At 35.7% G+C, this 18,143-nt stretch overlaps 1 protein-coding gene across 1 annotated transcript in view; it reads right to left on the bottom strand.

Annotated features, from left to right (window-relative positions):
* Window positions 1-18,143, bottom strand: part of LOC118738307 (SAM and SH3 domain-containing protein 3-like) — a 44,714-nt gene that overhangs the window by 6,498 nt on the left and 20,073 nt on the right. Inside the window, exons 4-6 of the mRNA XM_036469230.1 lie at window positions 16,954-17,157; window positions 2,593-2,785; window positions 473-615 (exon numbers count right to left, since the gene is read on the bottom strand). Coding sequence (XP_036325123.1) covers window positions 473-615; window positions 2,593-2,785; window positions 16,954-17,157 — 540 coding nt within the window. The remainder of the gene's footprint in view (window positions 1-472; window positions 616-2,592; window positions 2,786-16,953; window positions 17,158-18,143) is intronic.

The following is an 18,143-nucleotide window of genomic DNA, read 5'->3' as shown; positions in this document are numbered from 1 at the left end:
ACTGAAGTAAAACAATTTTCGTTTATTGCCAGAAATATATTAAAGAAAATAGAACAACTGTATAAAACAAAAAGCTTTACGCTTCTGTTGAATAAAAACACTTTAAAGTGGTGGAGTGCACTCAAGATTTGTCTCCCAAAATTCTAAAGCCTTGAAATTCATCGGCATTAGAAGTGGTAGTCACTGTCGGAGTGGTAAGGAATTTAGCAAAACATTAAAAGCCTAAAATTAAAGGCTGCCACTTCAAAGAGTTTTTGGTTTAGAAGTATATCGACTATTTAAATACGAGTAAGTAAGCATAGTATGCATCTATGTATATTTGTATATATGTATGTTTGTAGGCGAATAGCAATTCTGCTTGCAGCACTAACTGAAGGTCAGCATTCAAAATTCAGTCATCGACAACCAACCATCACTTGACAACACTGCCAGCCGTTTTGTCAGCTTGCTCGCTTCTGATCTGCTTACTTACCTTAAATTTGAGTGCATCCTTATCGTACGGATTCGGCATACTATCGACAAGTGCTTTGGCTTTGCAAATTGGTGCTAACGAAGTGCGGTCCTCGGTAGAAATAGAGCTCTGTGGACTGCCAGGACGAACCAGCGCTTGAGTACCTGTGTTTGAAGTGAAAGGCGAAGGAAAAGAGTTCGTTTTACAAAAGCAGTTTAAACGTAAAAGAAAAAGGACATTGTGTAGCATAGGAAACAGATCATATTTATTACATGAGGTTAAAAATGTGGTAAACGATAAGAATAATTATCCACTCTCATTACAAATTAGGCGGTGATAATGAGAGTATTCTCATGACAATTATTTTCATCCCTCAAGGGTCAGTAAAGAAGCCTTTAAAATTCGCAACACTAACGCCATTTGAGTCGATCTGACCTTTACATCGTAAAATTTGAGATTTTATAGCAGTAACGTGCGCAGAACGTTTTACAGTACGAAAACTCTCCGTTTTTTTTTTAGAGTTACTTCAAAGTTCCAAGAAGTCAAACAAACGAATATGCCGACTATTTGTTAGAAACTAGTGATGTATTTCATAGTCCGAAATGCCTTTATGGGCGCACCAATGGACTTACAATAGGCGTTAACAAATTACTGGAAAGAAAGGCACTGCCCTCTTGCTGCAAAACTGTATATAACTCATTAAATCACCACCCACTTGTCTAAACTAAGTATAATCTCAATCAGTTCCTTATTTAGTGAGCTGCAACAAGAAGAAACACAAAAATTCAAAAATCGGGCTCAACTGGTATTAGCTTTTTTTTAATTAAATTGAGTGAAAGAATAAGGGCCCCGTGGAATTGTGAATACAAAATGCAAATTTTTAACCACTGTGAGATGGTCTTCGGTTTTTTCGTAAATCGACAGATTGATTGAGCTAATTAAGTGATTAGAACCGTGCTTCCAGCGCGCCGCCTGCACTGCTGTTTTATGTAGCTCAAACTTTATGACTTTTACGTTTTAATTTTTTACTCTATCTTTGAACAGTTCTGAAAATATTTCATCACGACAAACTTCTCTACGTTAAGCTCTCAGCAATCATCTCTTAAAAACAACAGTGATGACTAATTAAAAAATGTTAGCTACGTGCAAACTTAACTAAGCGAATTTTCTTTCGTGCAGTTCTTATTTTCAATTAAAGGGTGAATTTTTCTTTAATTTCCTAAGTTCGTAAGGAATTTTTATTTTCAATATCATATTCGATTTTGATTGCTTTCTATTGTTTTTGTTATTCATCCTAAAGGTTTTGTTTTTGCCGCATCGAATATGCAAAGTTTTGTTCATTAAAATTGTTCAGCAGCAGTCAAAATTTGTTGATGCTAAATATGTACGAGTATATGGGCGCCAATGTTGCACACGCGTTTGTGTGTGCGTAAGAGCATTCAACAAATTTCAACCACCAATTTGCATTGGTAGTACATGTAGCTCACACAATCGTTGAAACGCATATGAACTTGAATGCTTTGAATCTGTTTACCGTTATGTACCGACATTCGTCCCTTGTAGTTGGAGTCGCTTTACACAAATTTCATTTTGTTTTATTTATTTTGCTTTCGGGTTTTTATGTTTTAAGGAAACTTTTCCACTTTCAGCAGCACATTAAAAATTCATTAAGTTCGAAGAATTTCCACGTTTTTATAAAGCTTGCCGAAAAACTCACTTAAATAACGGCGAGTACAACAAGAACTAGAGAGCGAATTTGTTCCAGAAAAAAACAGCAGGATGAGGATAGTTGAAGGTAGTAGATATTTACTGCCAATGTTCGGTTAACAGTTTTATTTTTTCTTGTAAGAAATATGCGAAGTACCTATAAACAGTTAATAGAACAATATGTAACTGCACTATACGAGCTCAAAGGAAACGAGTAGAGCAATAGAGAAATGGAGGCCACACAACTCCAGTCATTAAAAAAAGGGGTGATGGTTGTGGCTTAGATATACATATGTACATACATATGTATTTATGGCACGTAGCTAAGTGGTTGCAGTTGCGGTTTTAGATTTGGGAAAAAATTGAAAGTGAACAAAACTATTTGTGGGTTGAAGGAGATCGTTATTGGCGGGCATATGAATGGATAAACTTACTTGAACCGGAAGCGCTGGGTAAACTTTCCACCGAACTTGCTGAACAGGCAAAGGCTTGGTCGCTCATGCTGCCACGGTCGGTATTATCTTGAGAATTGCTGAAATCCCTCGAAGTATCCTTTGTGGCTACAAAGTTCCTTCCGTTCTCATTAAATACGCCAATTTCCTTTGGTGAGTTTCGCATTTCGTTCGACTGCCAGGCGATGCGGAGTTCATTTGTTGTTATTATTGTTTTCGATGGAGGTTACGTTGATGAAGTTGCAACGAATGCGTTGATGACGATGGTTATTTGGTTAGTTGGTTGGTTGGTTGGTTGGTTTTGGAAACGTTTCGTTGCATATTGTTAGGCGTTGTGCGATAATTTGGCGATGACAGAGTTATAAGGAGCAGTAATAAAAAAAGAAGTAAAGAAAACAATAAGGAAATAAATTTAAGAATTTGAGAACGACAAATATAGACATAAATAAAATTTAAGGATTATGCGTAAAAAATCCAGATTTAATCAAAATGAAAACAATGTTGTGCGCAAACAAGTAAGCAAGAAATAAATAAAAAATTTAGACAAAGTATAAATTGTTAGCCGCAAATATAACCATATTGTCGTCATGTGTGCATGTGTTGAGTTGCATGAAGTCGTGTTGAATTTATTTAAGTTATTCGAGTTAAGTTGGCGGATATGGAATGGAAAAGAAAAGTTGAAAGGCAAAAGTTTTGTTAGTTAAATCATTAAAAAGTTTTGGGCCACACCCGTACAATAATAAAAATAGCTGCAACAATGAAACACAAAGCACACTACACTTACACATACAAATTCAAATAGGGCCATTAAAACTGCCGACAAACAGTACATGGCAAGCAAATTCCATTACGAAACACACTCGAATATATGCATAGATGGACATATGTATTTGTACATAATCAAACATATGAATCCATATATCTTTCACATATATTTATATACACTGACGTATGTATATTATTAAAAAATGGTTAGGTACAAACTACATTGTTATGCGAAACGTGCCTACTATAGTTATTTCGAATGTACACGCAAACATACATACAAATAAAAATCTCACCCACTCAACCATAACATTTTTCTTCAGAATTGCTGAAACAGTTGCTCTAAGCATTTTATGTATTCGGTCAAGTTCTTTTACAGCGACCGAAGCTCATTTATAGTGTTCTCATCCATTATTACTTTTTCCTTGTATTTTGACATTGTAGTGTCCGTTGAAGGAACCCTTGATACTTGTACAAATTGATAGTATTTAGTGGGCTATGAATTTTCTGATTTCTACAATTGCCATTAGAACCGTATCTGTTCCCTCAGAGAGGTAACGCTCGCTCTGTTGAACTAATTAAGTACTAAAGCGATTTTAATCTAAGCTATAGACTGGACAAGTCTATGAAAATTACAACTTTAAAATGCTGTGCTTTTCTTTATTTTTCCATATACATTTTATATATTAGGGCAATCCATCGTAAACTTAATTTTGTATGGAAAATTTATTTATTTACTAGGTTCATTCTCTTACGAGGCATTTATGCATTTCCATGAATACCCATATTGTGGTCTTCGCTAGCCTAACGACTTTGAGGTTAGAAAATTTAAACATATTGATCAGCACATGCAAATCCATAAATTAATGAATAACAAGTAAGAAAGTTTAAGTTCGGACGGAGCCGAACATTAAATACCCGGCGCAAGTATTAAATATATGATTTTCACCTTTCTGAAAGCTACCGCTACATGGTAAACCGAAGTGTATCAATTTTGAGTAAATTAGCGTCCTTAAATTTCGAAATATTGAAGTTTCAAGCATAAAATTACCGTTATATGAAAAGTGGCCTCAATTTTAGTCCGATTTCAATAATTTTCAACGTTTTGCTCTTATGTGGCAAACACAATAACCGTACCGAGTTTGGTACAAATTGGTAGAACGGTTACCGAGATACATATATGTGAACATAAGTGGGCAGTGCCACGCCCATTTTCCATAAACATATTTCTTGGTAAAGAATAGTTGCAAGCATCAATTTTGAATAAATTAGCTTTAATATTTACTGGTTTATCGAATATTTCTTATTTCTCTAAATTACCGTTATATGGGATGTGGGCGTTGTCCATTGTAAAAATGTTCGGCCATTTGGTATGCTGTAGCAAGGCTAACAACTGTGCCAAGTTTGGAAGAAATTGGTACAGGGGTCACCAAGTTACACACATGTAACCATAAGTGGGCGTGGCAACGCCCATTTTCCAAAATTTTATAATATTCTTATTTTTCGTCTTAAAATTATTGTAAATATCAATTTTGAGTGAATAATCTTCAGTAGTTACTGAAATATCGCAGTTTTCGTATTTCTGAAAATTACCGATATATGGGAGGTAGGCGTGGTTATTGTACGATTTTTCCCATTTTCAATACCATCCGTCCTACGCCCGAGAGAAGTGCACGTACAAAGTTTCGTCAAGATACCTCAATTTTTACTCGAGTTATCGTATGCACAGACGGACGGACGGACGGACAGACAGTCACCGCTTAATCGATTTCTCTTTTCATTCTGATCAATTATGTATACATTTGCCTATATCTTTCTCGATTCGTTTTGCCTGTTACAAACAACCCTTATGTGAACAAAATTATCGCTCGCGCTCGGGTATAAAAATAAAATACATGGATATGTGAGGGTACGGCTCAAAGCCAATGCTAGTGGTAAACCATTAACAAGTCTGTAGCCTTTTAGTGAGTGCCCAGTACATATCGCGTGTGCCTATCTTCGTTTGATCTCCTCAAGACTTCTAACCTCCATGTATTCATACATTACATTCTGAACCCCTCTCTCACTAATTACAAGCCCAGTGATGAAGCTTACCTACATTGAGTTATATCGGAAGGTTATCTGCGTGAGCTAACCTGCCGCCGCCAACCTTTCTTAGCAAGATTCTCTAGTTAGGGCTCTATTGATAGCATCATTTCTTAAGTATGCAGAGGACAACCATTCATAAACTGTATTTTTCTAACAGTTTAAGATACGAATAATTACTCGATACTTGTGAAATGTTTAACCCAAGGCAGGTCTTGTAAATCCAGTTAAGATTTTCAATGTTAGAGCCAGTGTATAGACAGCAAGAAATTTCTTTAAATAAGCGATTTGTTCAATAAATTAATAAATTTTCCTTATTATACTTTGAATTGATATATATAATTAAGAGCTTGGTATTTGTCAGAATTAATTCGGGCTCTGTTAAAATAAATGTATAAAGTGGTTCGTAGGGACCACACGGTTTGTACATGTGTAAATTTTCACACTTACAGAGTGGTGTTGTTTGGAAATTTTTTTTCAAGCTGAACTCATTTTCGATAAAAATTTCTAGAGAACACCACTCTGTGAGTGCCAAAATGTACAAATGTGGAAATCGTGTGATCTTTGCTTTAGGAACAGTTGTGACGCTGATGAACACATTCATTGTTGAATTAATCTATCCAAAGTGTTGATCAGAGTAAATTTGGTTTACATGAAAGCAGATCTTAGTAAAGTATACTTATCTGGTACCGGCATACCTCAGCTTGCTTTACTTAGGTTTAGATTATAAACAAAAATACTTATTTGAGTGAACTTAGATGGGTATGCGAAGACTTAAAAAAGTTTTTTTCTGATGTGATATTTAGCAGAGTTAGACGAAAACTGCTGGCAGTTAACGGTTTTCCAATAACAAATGATGGTAAACCATGTTGTTGTTGTAGCGGCACTACTAAGCCCCGCTTTTTTCGGGTCTACGTTCAATCATTTTCGTCAAGCTCAACTAACGGGAGGCCCAGGAAACGAGCTGATTCAATGGGTTCGGAACAGAGGGAGAGGGGTGTTAGCTGAGTCGGATTGAGCTGGCATGTAAAGAGGTGGTTGGTGTCGTGGGGGGTTTTCCGCATGCCGGGCACTCATTGGGGATATTGGGGTCGAGTCTGGACAGATAGCTGTTGAGGCGGCTACAGTATCCAGACCGTAATTGAGCCAGGGTATCGCGGGTCTCTCTTGGCAATTGCAGCTCCGTCTCTTCTACAGGCGGTGATTGGGCTCCTATTACGGCATTCATAGGTCGAGAGTCGAGGTAGGTGGTGACTGACTCTCTATGGATGTCATTAATGGCTCGCTGTCCGGAGTGCGGCGTTCTGACAAGTCTGTAGCTTCGTCCACTGCGTCCAACTAGTCCCCGGCGTCCAAACTCGCGCATCATAGTTTAGAACCGGCCGGCCAATTGCCTTGTATGTTGCCAGCAACGTTTCTTTGTCTTTGCCCCAAGTGCTGCCGGCGAGCGACTTGAGGACCTTGTTGCGGCTCTGTACTTTATTGACAACCGCGGTTGTGTGCATGGAGTAGGAGAGCAGGCTATCGAAGGTGACCCCTAAAATTTTCAGGTTATTTACAGTCGGTATTGGTGTTCCATCGACGTGTATACCTAATTCTAGCCTGACCTCCTTCGTCGAGGTGGTGAAGAGGGTCACCGTTGATTTCGTTGGGGAGAGTGTTAGGCTCCTTGCAGTGAAGAAGCGAGAAAGGCTGGAGAGATAGTCGTTTACTTTTGAGCAGAGGTCATCAATTCCATTCCCGGAGCGTACATAAAATTATGATGGTAAACCATCATTGATTTTGCTGAACATATACATACATATTAATATGTTTAGCTCCTTCATATTGTATACTGACTGTTGATTTTAATAAAGGGTTTAAGTCAAAGTAAGGAGGGACGAAATTCTAATTTCCCTTGTTTGTTCAAAGGATTCAGTTAGGATCCCAGTTTGCCACCAATCGATTCAGCCACCGAAAGGAGATCTCAGGATGTTTGCGATGATGTCTCAAGAAAACGAGGGCTATAGAACGATTTCAAGTTCTTACGATCAATTGGTAAATTACATACATAGATGTATGTAGCAAAATGATAACTGCTGTGATATTCAGCCAAAATGCACAACAACAGTATTAATATTTCTATGGTATACATATGTGCTAAGCAGCTGATGCAGTATACATATCGCTAACTTAGAAAGAAAAGTTGCTAAGTCCCATTTTAAAAATTTTACAGGAGAGGAAAAAATCTTCCTATAGCCATTTTCTTTAACTATTTCCCAAGACTTTGATTCAAACATTTTGTGCGTTTAAAGCTAAGCAAAACTCCATAAGAATCAGAAGGATTCGACATTTATTAAAAGATGTCGTATTATTTTGGCCTTATCGGATTTGTGGTGCTTCTTTTGGACTTAGCAAATTTTCCTTTTATTGCTTATGAAGAGGAAAATATAAGACAAGTACCTTTATAATTTTCGAAACGATGCGTATTCAATTTCTCTAGCCTCCTATATCAAATTATGAGTTTTCATAAAAAGTGGACTTAGCAACTTTTCACTCTAAGCTAGCGATATATAACACCGCAAATAAACAGTAAATTTAACACTCACAACAAAATTAATATATTCTCGAAACTATGGGCAAAATATAGTAAAATTGCGTATTTATTTTTCTCTGAAATGTCAGAATTTTTTTTAAAGGACTTTGAAATTTCAAAAATAGGAATAACCGAAAAAAATATAAACAAAAGCAGTGCAATGTAGAATACAAATCGTCGATGTTTTTGCAAAACCGCCCATCGACCAGTTTAAAAACCCCCTAAATCGCCATTGTGACATAAACGACAATTGGTAACCTTGAACTCCAGGGGCGTATTTCATAAAAGTGACAGGTGCTACAATTGTCGATTTTTCTATAAAATTTCACTGCCACAATTGTCGGCGACATTTTTCCTGGTTCATATACATTTGTAGGCAACTGTGAAAATTTTTGTAAAACGACAGTGATAATATGGAATATTGTCGATAACTGTGCTGACAATTGTCACTCTGACAAAATTGTCGCGACACACAGTGCTTCCCTTCCATATAAAACGCGGGCAAAAATAGAGTTATGGACGGATTTAAATGAAAATTCGCTTCTTAGTAAAATTGAGGACGCTAAATTCAAAAATGCTAACTTTCATACTTTCACTGTAAATTAAAAATTAAAATTGAAAATTTTGTGTTATTGTGGCTTTTACATAGGTATGTACATATATGTAGTTCGTTCTATTTTCAAAAGTGAGGTGTCAAATGACAGGGGTTGGCCTGTAGATGTGCAATAAAGTTTTTATTTTTAAAAGTGTGCCAAATTTGTAACATTTTATTAAAATTATTTAGTAAGTCAAATGAACTAGATATTGCATTATGGGTATAAATTGAACTAGTTTTGAAAATACTTTACTTCCAAACGACAGGTAAAAGGGTTGCCACATGTTTAAAAAATCAAATTCACTTTAATTAAGGGAATAAGGTAACTAAAATATGTATATCAAAATTAGTATCAGAAAAATGAAAAAAGTTGACATATTTAGAAAGAAATAAGTGACGAGTAAAAACATTAATGAGTTAATTTAAGAGTCCAATAATTTAAAGGAATTGTAATCAGAAAAAATCACTGATTAAAAATGTATGTATTTGTAATAAAATAACAAATACGATGGCGTAATCCTATGGTTTGACGTAATTATTATTTTAGTTTAACTAAATTCGACTTTATAAAGAGGTGGCAACCCTACTCGTGATATTTTTTAGCTAAAACCTTCTTAAATATCTTTCGTCTGACTCCCTTATGGTGATACCTATCTATTTAAATTACCTAATTCCTTTAATTCAAGTGGAATTTAATTTTTTAAACAGGTGGCAACTTTCTGCATGTAGTTAGTATGCATTTCGATTGATACCCATCTCTTCAATTTCTTCATTTAACTCATACAAAAATTGTAATCTAATTTTGTAACAATCTAATTTTTTAACAGGTGGCAACTCTTTTTAAAAAAATAAACCCTCTATTTGTCAACAGGTCAAGCTTTTTAATCTGACACTTCATTTTTGAAAATGGAACGAATCGTGCAGATCTCAAGGCAATGACAAAAAATGATTTTATGCATTAGCGAAAAACACATTACTTCAGAAAGTGCAAAAAATTAGCAGGTTTTTATTTCTTCTTTTGAAAGCTAAAAGCTTGTACTATTTAATAAAATAATAAAAAATAAGCTATTTTTACATATATTTTTTATTTAAAAATTTGCAATATTTATTTTTGAAAAAATTATATGTGCAGGACTAATATACACACCACCACTTCCTCGAGTTTCGTCCTTCTAACTTTGTTAGCTTAAAAATTAAACTTAATCTAAGGCGCAATTTCATTAACTATTTGTCCTTGTAAAGCTAAAAAAAACTCTACACTTTTATTTTCTACATAGCCTCTTCTTTTCATTTGGTACCCATATTGTAATCCTACATTGCACTGATTTTTTAAATAATTTTTTTAATTAATCATATCTTTAAAACCTCAAAGTCCTTTAAAAAAATCTCGACCCATAGTTTCGTGCGTATGTATGTATATTGTTTTTTCCACTGGCTATGAAAATTAAATGGAGAAGCTTTGGTATATGAAGAAAGCAAGTATTTTTAATTAAAAATTTAAATTTTTCAAATACAGTTCTCGCTCAACTCTTTTCAAAATATTAATTCCGGATCCCCTTTAATCAATATCTACGTATATACAAATCTGGCTGATAATTACAATGTAGGGACGCTAAAATGACACAAAAAGGCGCCGAGACTAGTGATGGTGAAAAAATCTAATAATGGGTTAATCGGTTAATTGATTAATCGAAAGCATTTGATTATTAATTACAATTCATAGTAAGAAATTAACTCATTAATCGATCGTTTCGATTAAAATCGAGAATAAATAAAAAAAAAACATTTTATAAGTTATAAAAAAATTGACCGTTTGACGCTATGACTAGCAAAATAATAAAAAAAAAAGTTTAAAAGTGTATACCAATAAACCCCATGTCAAAATTATAACCCCATCCCACATTTAAGAATTAAAAATCTTAAAAATTATTTAATTTGAGTAATATTTATAAAAATGTGTGAATTTTTTAACAAAACGCGTATAAACCCAAGTTCAACCTTTAGGTAATATTAAAAAAATTCAACTAACTTTCATAAAATTTCGAGCTTTTTAAGAAGATTCCTTAGAAAGACTTGGAGTATGCAGTTCTGTAGTCCATTGAATATTAGTATAATAAAATTGGCCTAGGGCGGCAATTTTTGATTGCGTAATTTTTATGCTTACATTTTTGCTTGAGTCAAGGAATAAACTTCACTAGCCGAGACACGTAAACTTAATTTTGTTTGTTTGTGATCTGTATACCATTTTTTTAGGTCAGGTAATTTTTACAATATAATTTAATTTTAGGTTCGCATTGCGAGCGAATACATTGTACAAGTACGGCCATGTACGTTGTGGCGTATGAGTAATATGATTACCTGGGGCCTATTTCATAAAGCGACAGTGATAATTTTGTAACGACGAGCACTTTCCATGTTGTCAGTGACAATGCGACAGTTTGGAGGGTGGTTTTTTTCTTTTCATAACAACAATTGTCACCACCTCTAAAATTCCATGACAACTTCCAACGAAAAAGTGACAAATCGAAAGAGTTCTTCCGGAACCTTTGGCACTACCTTTGGTATTAGTTGGGTTATGTCTGTCGGGATGGTTGATCTGGTGACACGACTAAATAAACGCTGAGCTGGTGATTTTAATTTAGCATTACGGTCGGTATTACGCAGCGTTAGAAGCCCTTTGTAAATGTCTGAGCCATCTAAGTCACATTTTCTTAGAAGGTTTTTTGCTGTTTGCACGTTTCTTTCAGCAAAACCATTCGACCTAGGATAATGCGGTGAAGAAAATCGATGTTTGAATCCCCATTCCTTTGAAAATTCCTTAAATTTATTTGCCGTGTACTGCGGGCCGCCATCACTTTCGAAGACCTCTGGAATGCCATGTGTTGAGAACCACTGTCGTAAGCAAATAATGACTTCCGTTGCTGTTGACGACTTCAGTTGTTTAAAATCAAAGAACCCTGAATACTGATCAGCTATTAACAAGTACTCGTAGCCTTTGTAGTGAAAAATATCCGAAGACACTATTTGAAATGGATATTGTGGTATTTGTTTAATAATGGTTGGCTCTTTCACATTCGCTTTTTGCGTTTGCTGGCATGCAGCGCATTTGTCTATAAAGTTCTTTATATCCGTAGATTGCCCATACCAGAATAAGGATTGTCGAGCTCTTTCTAAAGCCTTGGTTAAGCCTATGTGTCCGGAATGAATTTGTGGTAATATCTTTATAATAAGCGATTTCGGGACTATGATTTTGTTGCCTTTAAACAGACACCCACCGTCGAAAATGATTTCATCTTTAACAGTGGCATATTTTTTATGGGTGCCGGTAATTTTTGACCGGTTTCTGGCCAACCGTTAAGAACGACAGTTTTAAGCATTTGTAGCTCCGAATCTTTTTCTGTTTCATCGACGAAAAGCTTATAGAGATGCTCATCCATGGAATTGGATATTGTGACGTTGACTTGATATTCTTCTTCTTCCTCAACCTCGTTTGGCTCGCAGTCGCGACTAAGTGTGTCAGCGATTGGTATCTTACAACCTTTTACGTAAATTACTTTCGGTGCATATTGAATTATGTCCCATAAGATTCTTTGTAGTCGTAAAGGTGCGTTATGCAAAGCTTTTTTGAAAATAGTTTCGAGTGGCTTATGGTCAGTTTCGATTACTAAGTCTTTACCATAAACATACTCATGGAATTTATTGCAGGCAAATCGAATCGCCATTGCTTCTTTTACAAGTTGTGGGTGATTCTGCTGTGACTTAGTAAAGGAACGCGTGGCGTATGCGACTGGCTGATCGTCTTGCATCAAACATGCCCCCATTGATTTACTACTAGCGTCAACAGATAATTTCACTGGCTTGTTAGCATGGTAATATGCGAGCACTGGTGTTGTTGTTAAGGCTTTTTTAATTGCATTAAAAGCTTTTTCCTGTTCAGGACCCCAGAACCAAGCATTGTCTTTGAGTAGTAAGCTTCTAAGGGGATCTGTAAGCTCAGACAAACTTTTAATAAATTTTCCGAGGTAATTTAACATACCTAATACGCGCTGCAACTCCTTGACGTTTTTTGGTGCTTTGAGACGCGTGATGGCATCAATTTTATCGCTGTCTGCTTTATATCCACTCTCAGTGAAGATGTGTCCTAAGAATTTCATGAATTTTTTGTTGTAATCACATTTATCGTTATTTAGCGTAAAACCAGATTTATGTAGACGATCGGTGACCGTTTTTGTGAGCCTTCGAAGTTCAGTTTCTGTTGGTGCATGCAGAAAAATGTCGTCCATTGCTACCTCGCAGTTTGGTATATTTTCTAACGTTCGACTCATTACTTCAGAAAACACTTCAGGTGCCGACGATATCCCAAATGGCAAGCGTAAATATCTAAAACGACCCCATGGCGTAGCGAATGTAAGATATTTTGATGTTCTGTCTGTCACTTTTAACTGCCAAAACCCCTTTTGGCAGTCAAGCTTTGTGAAATATTTGCTGCCCGCAATTCTGGATGCTATTTCTTCCACCGTTTTTAAAGGGAAGTGCCTGCGCTTAATATTTTTATTTAGCTCGGTTGGATCCATACAAATACGGATTTTAGTGCCCTTTTTTACAATCACCATTGGGCTGACGGAAGGTGTTGGTTCGCTTATTGGTTCGATTACTTTCAATTTTACCATATTGTTAAGTTCTTTTTTTACGTCATCGCGCAAAGAATATGGAATTCTCCTGGCCGGAATAATCTTAAACTTAGGATTCTCTATAAAATCAATGTCGTACTTAAAGTCTTTGCAACACCCTAAGGTCTGTGAGTTTTTGCTAACCACTTGTGTATGGTTGCTTTTTAATTCGTTAACACGTACAATGAAACCGAGTTGTTCACACCATTCGCGACCCAGTATAGGTTGAAGATTTTCGCGCACGATTTTAAACACGACACGTGCACTATTTTTCGGTGCTTTACAGTGTAATGTTGTTTCACCGATTACATTTATTGTTTGTTCATTATATGCAACAAGCCGCTTTGTGCCCGAGTTTACAATTTTAGCACTTAACCGTTTTGCTTCTTTTAATGGAAGCACATTACAATCTGCACCGGTATCTAGTTTAAGGTTAAGCGTATGCGACCCAACTTTAACCATTGCATGCCATTTTCCGTAGCATTGTTTATTTTCCCTATAGGTGTGTATAGCATTCACGTATTTAAAATCTCCACATTCGCTCTCCGTTTCATAGCTTTCGCTATCATCCATTTGTTGTAGTACGTGAACTCTCTTAGATTTCGCGCCTTTACCTTTTTTTACGTTTCTGTTACCATTCCTGTTCTTTTTTTCATTTCTGGCTTTGCACATTTTTTCAAAGTGACCTTTGTAGCCACACGCACGACACTCTTTTCCGAATGCCGGACAACAACGAAGCCCATGTTCCAAACCGCAACGACTGCACTGGAAGACTTTCTCGCGGTCTCCGCGAACATTTATTGCGTTGATGCTGGCTTCATTACTAAGCTCTGATATTTGTTTTCCCGCCCTCTCAGCAGCTCTGCAAATTTTTTTTTGTTTTTTCTAATGTCAAATTTTCTTCGATCCACAACTTTTGTCGCGTGGCATCTGAACAAATACCTAGCACTATTTGGTCCATTATAAATTCATCCATATTTTCCCCGTAGGAGCAATGTCTTACTTGCTCTCTGAGTTTTTGTAGAAAATCTTCGAATGATTCATTCGGTTGCTGCTTGATGCGATGAAATTGGCATCTTTCGTACGTTTTATTTTTAGGCGGCGCAAAATGTTCGGTTAACTTTCTCTTAATGTGTTCTATATTTTTTAATTGTTCACTGCTTAAGCCCAAATTTTTTAAGACTTTGTTAGCATCTCTGCCTAACGATGCTCGCAAGTTTGCCACTTGCACTTCTGCCGTTTCCGCGTTTATTTTCGCGGCAATGAAATAGTTATTGTACTCATCTATCCAATCGGACCATTCGCTTGCCATGTCTATATCGTTGTTGACGAGCAACGGCTTTGGTGGTTTAATGCTAGCCATTTTATGAGTTCAACTTTCGTTACAGATTACTAGCGCATAGATCACTTTTTTCTTAATCGCTCGATTTTTTAATTTTAATTTTAGTTTTTTTTTTTTTTTTTTTCTTGTCGGCTAAACCAAACTAAGTTTGTGCTAAGTCACCGGTTTTGTATGTGTTTTTTTTTTTTTTTCTTCTTTGTGTATGTAACGGATAATTTCCAGACGTGAGTGCGATTTACAGCATTTCTGACACCATGTCACAACAATGCTGAGAGTATGCAAAAGACTTGTGCTCTTGTCGACTGTAGGAATGCAACTGATTTATTGATGAATGTTCATAAGTAAGATAACTTATGTGACAGTCATTGTCAGGGTTCAAAATTGTAGTTAACAAAATTGTCGCAAGTCATATAAAATGTATATGAAAATCATATGTAATAATTGCATTGTATTATTTTAGTTTTAAGAAATATTAAAACTATTGAATAGTAATGAAATGCGCACAATTACCATATAAATACATTTACAAAACTCTCCTGTGAACGCTTTGCGACGGAGCTATTTGGTTTCGTCGCTATTGTCGCAACAATTTTGTCAGAGTGACAATTGTCAGCAGAATTGTCGACAATATTCCATATTATCACTGTCGTTTTACAAAAATTTTCACAGTTGCCTACAAACGTATATGAAACAGGAAAAAAGTCGCCGACAATTGTGGCAGTGAAATTTTATAGAAAAATCGCCAATTGTCGCACCTGTCACTTCAATGAAATAGGCCCCTGGCCCTACTTCATACAAAAAATATTTCATATTTTCATTTAAACATTTTAGTTTAGTTTATTTATTCATCCATTTACATCGTTAGCTAGTGATTTTTTGTAAAAAGGAGGTGATTTTAAGCAAACTAAAGAAACTAGAAAATATTTGATATATTTTAATTTTTTTCTTGTTGAAGTTTGCATTTTTTTTTTAATAAAAAAAGAAAATATCTTGCGAAAATTACCTAATCTGGAAAAACAGTATACAGATCCATAATTTACGACCCAATGTTAAGTTCACGTGTTTTGGCTTTTTTTGTGTAATTTCAAACCTTGAGATTTTCCCGAAGTACCTTATCTATCATATAAGAGGCAAATGGTTATTCCGGTAAAAAAAGTCACAATAAAAGGGTTCGAATTAAGACTTATAAAATTGGCATCATACAAGACCATTTAATTGACAATCTTCTATTTAGTTGCTGTCAGTTTCTCCACTTAAACTTACCAAAGAAAATGTATACTTCTTAATTACAAAACGAAATGCATAACGCATGCAATAATCCAATAAAATGTACGGCGCATATCTACCTTAAATTATGCCAAAAATAGACAACGTAGCATTTTTAAGAGGAATCACGAAATGACTGTTTCTGCATATGAATTCGTTTCATGGTTAAACCTTAATATGGTAGTGATTGCATTGCGGGTACACTTCTTACAAAATGCTTTTAAAATTTGCAATAATTTTCTCACAAAGTTGACCAGAGCCGTAGTTTATATGAATATAGCCCAAATATGTAATTTAAAAAGCCTCAAACAATTGGGGTCAGATATTTGAACCACAGGAACATTTACGATTTCGAATACCAATCAAAATGGAACAAAGCTAAACTAATTCAGCCTTGGTCAATGCAGAAATGATGGCAAGTAGTGGAAAAGTTTCTATAATGCGATTAAAAAGAGTTGCCTACACACTCACACACAGAGAAGCATGCGTACAAACAGAATTAACTTACCAACGATTTATGTAGATACAAAATCGGATTGCAAATGTAAACACAAAAATGCAAAACTAAAGTAACAACAACAAGTAGCTGACAAAGTTGTGTAACTGAAATGGGTGACTAGTCGCACCCCGGCTTTGCAGGCTAGTTGTGTAGGCACTTGGCTGTTTGGTTGCCAACCTCTGAGCCATTTGCTTAAGTTGCCGGCTTACAAATACGCTGGTGACTGGACAGAGGCCGCTGCTAGTTTCAATTCGATTCTATAATTTTCATGCAAAAAGTACGAGGCCGCACACAAACTCACTCTAGGATCTAACAAATGCGCTCACATTCCTTGTGTGCATTATTACTCGATTATTCGGTTCCCATTTACACATTTCAACACATCATTTGCATTTGGAGAGCAAACTTTTTGATTTTCATGAGATTTACAACGGCAAATTGCAAATTTTCTATTTGTTGAACACATACAAACGCACACTAACATTCATTCACTCAGCTGCAGGCTGCATGCTGGTCGTTCAACGTTTCTAATGGTAATTAACTTACATGATGCACTGTGGCCTTCTGGCTGATGGTGTTGGCTTTGTGCGGAATGCCGTTCTTTTTACTCTTCGCCGCCAGACTGGGCGGTAGACCACGCGTTGCCGCAATATCCTCGTAATCGGATGATGGGCTTGGCGAGAGCGATGGCGACGCGCCGATGCCGCCGCTCAGAGTACGATAGCGGGCGGTGCAATTGTTGGTGCCGATCTGCAAAAACGTATAAATATGAAACGAAAAATTTAAATCAGTGGCAAAATAGTGAAAACTAGTTAAACATGGTTGGTGGTGGAGGAGGATGTTGAGGTAGAATGTCCACTTTGGTTAGTAAATTGGTGGCAAATTTAGATTGGCCGCACATTTTGCACGAAGGACGGAGGCATAAAATGTGCTGGAGTAACTTGGATGGATCCTACATATTCACTAGTTCAACAGTTGAAACGATAGATATCCTCAGAGTAAACTAAATTTCTTAGAAGCAAAAACCGTAAAGGCTTTGGTTTTTAAAACAAAAATCATAATTCTACCGTTACGATTGGATTTCGATTTTTTTGATCAAATTTAATCGCTATTTTATGACCTTAACTTTAGCAATCAAGAATAATTGCTATTTTTAAATTTTTGTTTTTTCGGTCATTTCTACCACAACATTTGTTTTCAGATTTAATTTCCTAGTTCATGAAATATTTATACAGGTCATGGAAACGCATTGCCCATTATAACAGTCAAAAGTGATTGAAAAAATATAAGTACAAAAAAACAATTTTTTTTATGAAAAAAAAAATAAACTAAATAATTAGTGCTAGTTTTAAATAACAATTTTTTCACAGCTGTTCAAATTTGTATAGCAGGTGAAAATGCCCAGATCCATACAATTTAGAAGTTAGCGGACTCGCATGGCGTATGAGCAACTTTTAAATGGTAATAAATGAGTTGGCTGATTGTGGCACGCAGCTATTGGCCCAGAGCGGACAAAGAAAAACAAATTGACAAAAAGATATTTAGAGAATATAAATATGTATGTACTTATGAGTAGTAAAGTACAGCGCAATCGTAGTGGCGGCAGTTGACGCTGCGGCAAAAATTACACTAGTGCAACAAATTTGCAAAGTTGTTTTAAAAGCTTTTCGAAAAAAAACGTATAGTTTCTGTTTGAAATTTTATTGCTTTGCTTTCAGCTTTTTAGTTTTGTTTTG

This window comes from Rhagoletis pomonella, unplaced genomic scaffold (assembly GCF_013731165.1).
Source record: "Rhagoletis pomonella isolate Grant_MI unplaced genomic scaffold, Rhpom_1.0 Rhpom_scaffold_00004, whole genome shotgun sequence".
Lineage (NCBI taxonomy): Eukaryota > Metazoa > Arthropoda > Insecta > Diptera > Tephritidae > Rhagoletis > Rhagoletis pomonella.
Note: the sequence above shows the minus strand (reverse complement) of the source record. Positions and strands in the feature narration are given on the sequence as shown.